Source organism: Euleptes europaea, chromosome 17 (assembly GCF_029931775.1).
Source record: "Euleptes europaea isolate rEulEur1 chromosome 17, rEulEur1.hap1, whole genome shotgun sequence".
Classification (NCBI taxonomy): Eukaryota; Metazoa; Chordata; class Lepidosauria; order Squamata; family Sphaerodactylidae; genus Euleptes; species Euleptes europaea.
Genome location: NC_079328.1, coordinates 41,389,171 through 41,395,170, shown reverse-complemented (window position 1 = coordinate 41,395,170; position 6,000 = coordinate 41,389,171). Strand labels below are relative to the sequence as shown.

The window sequence follows — 6,000 nt, the reverse complement described above, 5'->3', positions numbered from 1 at the left end:
GGCCTGGTGATCAGGGATTGGCTCCAGAAGTCAGCTGACTGGGTGATTCAGTTGAGCTGGTACTGCAGCCTAGATGGCGCCCTTGAAGCCCAGATCTCAGTTCAGCTAGGCTGAAAGTGGCTATGCAATCTGAGCGGTGCATAGGGTTGCCAACCTCCAGGTGGATAAAAAAACAAACAACACTAATGGCTAACCGAATGGTAAAGGTAAAGGTCCCCTGTGCAAGCACCGGGAGATTCCTGATCCATGGGGCGACGTCACTTCCCCACGTTTCCTAGGCAAACTTTGTTCATGGGGTGGTTTGCCAGTGCCTTCCCCAGTCGTCTTCCCTTTACCCCCAGCAAGCCGCGTACTCATTTCACCGACCTCGGAAGGATGGAAGGCTGAGTCGACCTTGAGCCGGCTACCTGAAACCGACTTCTGTTGGGATCGAACTCAGGTCGTGAGCGGAGCTTGGACTGCAGTACTGCAGCTTGCCACTCTTTGTTAACTGGTTATTTCAAAACTGTTCTGACTATGAAAAAAGATAGATGCAACATATAATGACATATGCTGTCTCTGTTGTTATTAAATCCTCTAAGCATAACCAAATAAACATACCGTTGTAACTAGCGAGATACCTCGAGTATACAAGTCATGTAATCTGTAACAACATACAAATACAACATTCAAATCCAAAGGTTATACCACAAGATGCCACATATAATTCTGACCATATAAATCCCAGTGTCAAAACTATCCCGAAGGCTGGACACTGGGATTTATATGGTCAGAATTATACGTGGCATCTTGTGGTATAACCTTTGGATTTGTATGTTGTATTTGTATGTTGTTATAGGGCAAAATCGCATGGTCGCTTTAGCCTCCTTTATTCCCTGTTTCAGCCAGGATTCAGCCAGGATTGAACGCAACTTCGGCGAACCGCATGCGTTCGATCCTGGTTGAATCCTGGCTGAAACAGGGAATAAAGGAGGCTAAAGTGACCATGCTTTTTCGCCCATAAATTACATGACTTGTATGCTCCAGGTATCTCGCTAGTTACAACGTTATGTTTATTTGGTTATGCTTAGAGGATGTAATAACAACAGAGACAGTATATGTCATTATATGTTGCATCTATCTTTTTTCATAGTAAGAACAGTTTTGAAATAACCAGTTAACAAATCGATTTAATAAGCAGGTCATTTGGTTAGCCTTTAGTGCTGTTTTTTATTCAACCTCCGGATGGTGGCTGGAGATCTCCCGCCATTACAACTGACCTCCAGGTGACAGAGACCAGTTCCCCCGGAGAAAATGGCAGCTTTGGCAATTGGACTCTATGGCATTGAAGTCCCTCCCCTCTCCAAGCCCCGCCCTCCTCAGGCTCCACCCCAAAAACCTCCCGCCAGTGGCGAAGAGGGACCTGGCGACCCAAGCGGTGCAGGGAGTAAGGTGTTGAACCTTGGGGCCTTCAGAAAAAACCTACATATTCAATGACTGGATATGTTTGAAATGGCAAAACCAGCCTTCCTCCCCCCCCCCCAAAAAAAAACTCATGCTATCTTCCTACAAGTCCACCAAGCAGTTTCAGGATACAAAAGGGTAATCACTGCAAGTTAATAATTCATTGCAGGCCGCCTACCTCTTCCTGGGGTGTATAAAGGCGTTATTAGCCTCCATATAAACTTAAAATGTCAGCTTAAAAAAATTAAAAATCATGCCAAAGCTGCTTTTGTTTTAGACGGGAGCTTCTGAATAATTTATTCATGGCCCCACCATATGTTGTCAGCTACATTGACAGCTGAAAATGAGACAGGTTGGGTTTCTTGCAAATATAGAGAGTGGGGGTTTTTTAAATCCTTTATTCTTCTTTTTAAGTACCCTAAGAGGTTAGAAACAGGGTAGGGAAGTTAAGGGTCTGACTAGGCAAAAGAGTTGTTAAAAGAAATTCTCTACACCCGATTTCTTCCTGAAATCCAACAATCCGTTTCTTTTCCCCTTTATAGGCATTTGGAGTCAGTTTCTAATCAATTCCATTTAGATCAAAGAGAAATTTGAAGAGAAGAGAGGCAGGAAAGAGGCTCCGCAAAAATTCAGAATTGCACTTTGCAGAGGCTCAGAGGCAGGCAGTGCTTCTCAGACCTTCCTACCTTCCTGCTAGAGCACTACCTTGGGGTGCGTAAAACAGGGTTGCGCTTACCTGGCCACTGCGTGAACAGACTGCTGGACTTGATGGGCCTTGGTCTGATCCAGCAGGGCTTTTCTTATGTTCTAATAACTAAAAACTGTCTTTTGAATACACTAATTTGAGTCAGGGGCAAAGGACTCTTTTATCATGTTATTTTTTTGGGGGGGGGTGAAGCAACTGAAGATACAAAGAGCCATAATAGTGAAGTGAAACTGTTTTAATTGGATGCCTCGAAGAATAATAATAAAAAAAGACAAAGCTGAGAGGTGGCAGGAAGGTCAAGAGGTTTTGTGGCTCGGCAGCTGAGCAGATATTTTGTGTGCCCAAAAGTCCCTGGTTTGATCTCAGGTATCTCCAGTTAAAGGGTTTCAGGGGGAGTGTTGGGAAAAACCTTCCTCCACCATGCACAGCTCTGCCCAGTCAAAGAAGGCAAAACTGAGCTTGGTGGACTGCTGGTGTGACTCATGGTGAGAGCCAGCCTGGTGTAGTGGTTAAGAGCAGTGGTTTGGAGCTGTGGACTCTGATCTGGAGAACCGGGTTTGATTCCCCACTCCTCCACGTGAGCGGCGGACGCTAATCTGGTGAACTGGATTGGTTTCCCCACTCCTCCACATGAAACTAGCTGGGTGACCTTGGGCTACTCACAGCTCTCTTAGAGCTCTCTCAGCCCCACCTACCTCACAGGGTGTCTGTTGTAGGGAGAGGAAGGGAAGGTGCTTGTAAGTTGGTTTGATTCTTCCTTAAGTGGTAGAGAAAGTTGGCATATAAAAACCAACTCTTCTTCTTGACGAAGCACAGCACTGCATTTAATTCTTAAATGTGGCACAAACATTCCAAGGAGAAAAATAAATAGCTACAAGAAAACCACCTCTCAAGATAGGTTCAAAATTTGCCTCTACGTTAGCATGCTCCATTTGGGGTTACCCAGCCATGCATACCAGGAGCATGAGCTGGTCATGATGACCCCCGACAGGTATGTGGGAGGGGCCGTGTCTCAGTGGTAGAGCATCTGCTTGGCATGCAGAAAGTCACAGGTTCAACCCCTGGCACCTCCAGTTAAAGGGACTAGGCAGGTAGGTGATGTGAAAGACCCCTGTCTGAGACCCTGGAGAGCCGCTGCCGGTCTGAGTAGACAATACTGACTTTGATGGACCAAGGGTCTGATTCAGTATGAGGCAGCTTCATGTGTGTGTGCCGTCTCACAGCCGACTTATGGCAACCCCATAAAGTTTTCAAGGCAAGAGATGTTCAGAGGTGGTTTGTTGCCATTGTCTGCCTCTGCGTGGGCTTAGAGAGTTCTGGGAGAACTATGATTAACCCAAGGTCACCCAGCAGGTTTCATGTGGAGGAGTGGGGAATCGGACCCAGTTCTCTGGATTGGAGTCTGCCGCTCTGAACCACTACACCACGCTGGCTGCTGACAGACATAGTCACTATTTTGTCTGTCAGCTCCTTTAGCTCAGTATTCTGTATCTATTGGTAGGAAGTTAGGTTTTTCCTAAGAGGAACCATCCAGTAATCATAATTGCTTCACTTTGTGGGGGGGGGGGGGGAAATCCCATTCATCTCATTAAGGAAGTGGTCACACCAGGCAAATTTCTGTGTGAATGGTTCCAGTATATCTTATCAACAGCATGTGAACCTGAAACATACGACAATGACCGGCAACTATGTTCTTATTTGTGCTCCACTTCCTGAGTTTGATAAAATTACTACTCTGAAGAATAGATAACAGCCCTTTAAAAAAAAAAATTAACACAAATCTAACAGAAACAGGGCAGGCATGACGTGGGATGTGGAGGGAATTAAGGTGTAGAGGTAAGAGTGATGGGCAAGGATGTAGGAGATCCGGGCTAAAATCCCAACCCCACCACGAAGCCCAGTGGGTCACCTGAGGCCAAGCACTCTCATCCAGTCCAACCTACCAGGGTTGTTGTAAGGATAGAATGGGCACGGTGGGAGGCCAATCCATGTCACCCTGAGCTCGCTGAAGCAAGGGTGTATAAAAATGTATAAAACAGGTAAACAAATTACCATTTTATTATGTATGCATGGGTGTGGGTGATACAGGAGGCTGGAGACGGAGTTCCAACAACAACTGTGGCTCAGTGGTAGAGCCTCTGCTTGGCGTGCAGAAGGTCCCAGGTTCAATCCCCAGCATCTTCAGTTAAAGGGACTAGGCAGGTAGGTGATGTGAAAGACCCCTATCTGGGACCCTGGAGAGCCGCTGCCGGTCTGAGTAGACAAATACTGACTTTGATGGACCCAGGGTCTGATTCAGTATAAGGCAGCTTCATGTGTTCATGTGTTCAGCCGCTTCATTAACTACCTAGAACTGAACTGAACTGGAACTCTCTGTAAACCCACAACACCCCGGCTTATATGCCAATCCCAACCACCCGGAGCCACGCCCCCCGTCCGTGATTGGGCGGTTGTGGTCCATAGTCCAATGAGAACGCAGACGAAGCCAAGTCCATGATTGGGCGGCTGTAGTCCACAGTCCAATGGGAAACACAGGCAAAGGAGCCTGGGGAAAACCTCTCGCTCAACGCGAGTCTTGCTTCCAACGGCATACATTACACATTTGTAGATCATATTCATTGTTAGTGAAGTGCCTAAAAAGCAAAGTACTGTACCGAACACATGGAAAACCTGCAGCTTAGCATACCTCATTACATCAGAAGCCGTTCCCAGAAAGTGCCCATAACGACCACCGCGCTTTGCTGGGATTAATTCTGTATGAAATGCGGTTGTCAAAGAGCATATTATACAGAGGAAGTATCCACTTCCCCCAGGACAAAATACTGCACAGAAACTGTAATATTCCCTTATTAAGTTCTGAACCCCAAGGGAAGATAAATGTCAAGACAGAAGGATAATTTGGTAGCCCAAACTGAAGAAGCGCACCAATATCCAATACTGGTACAGGACTGGCTGTAGTGCTGGACTAGGATCTGGGGGTCCCAGGTTCGAATCCCCACTCTGCTATGTAATCTTACTAGGTGACTTTGGGGCAGTCACGTACCCTCAGCTCATTCTCTGCCTAACCTACCTCGCAGGGTGGTTGGGAGGAGGAGAAGAGAACTAAGCTGCTTTGGGTCCCCACTGGGGAGAAAGATGGAGTATAAATGAAGTAAATAAATAAATAAAGTGCCCCAGATTGAACTGCCTGAAATTCCATTCTAGGAAAAGCAGCTTTAATAAAACAGGAAAGAAGAAATTTCTGGGGCTCATCCAAGACCAAACAGCATCCTTTGCGAAGAGAAGTTTTGCTGCCCTTCCTCCATTTGTTCAGCTTTTTAATTCTTTATTTTTTCTAGTTCTTGGAGCCCATTTCACAATGCTAATGTACAATTTACATGCATGATCTATACCTATCAAAGAAGATTTATACCTGTCATATTTGTATGATAAGATCTGTAAATCTGTATTTATCCACCTTGTGTATAAACAAATAAAAACAAACTTGCTTCCTCTAATATTATACCAGCTTTTTAAAAAGTTAAGAATAACAAAAATGCACAAAGATCAAGAAATAGAATTGTAGTGACATTACTGCCACGGATAGCCTTAGAAACATTAGCCTGGGTTCTTTAATTTATACCATTTGTTTCTGCTCTCAAGTAGATTGTTGAGTACGGTAGGTGGCCTGTGACAGGTCCCCCGCCCCCAGCCCTGGAGTCAGCGTGGTGTAGTGGTTAAGAGCAGTGGTTTGGAGCGGGGGAGTCATCTGGAGAATTGGGTTTGATTCCCCACTAATCACATGAGCGGCGGAGGCCAATCTGGTGAACTGGATTTGTTTCCCCCACTCTTACATACGAAGCCAGCTGGGT

At 45.8% G+C, this 6,000-nt stretch overlaps 1 protein-coding gene across 1 annotated transcript in view; it reads left to right on the top strand.

The window, feature by feature from the left end:
• The first annotated feature begins 3,072 nt into the window (after positions 1–3,072).
• The window catches only part of N4BP1 (NEDD4 binding protein 1), a 44,505-nt gene continuing 41,577 nt past the window's right edge, over positions 3,073–6,000 (top strand). The window contains exon 1 of the mRNA XM_056862374.1: positions 3,073–3,140. Coding sequence (XP_056718352.1) covers positions 3,073–3,140 — 68 coding nt within the window. The remainder of the gene's footprint in view (positions 3,141–6,000) is intronic.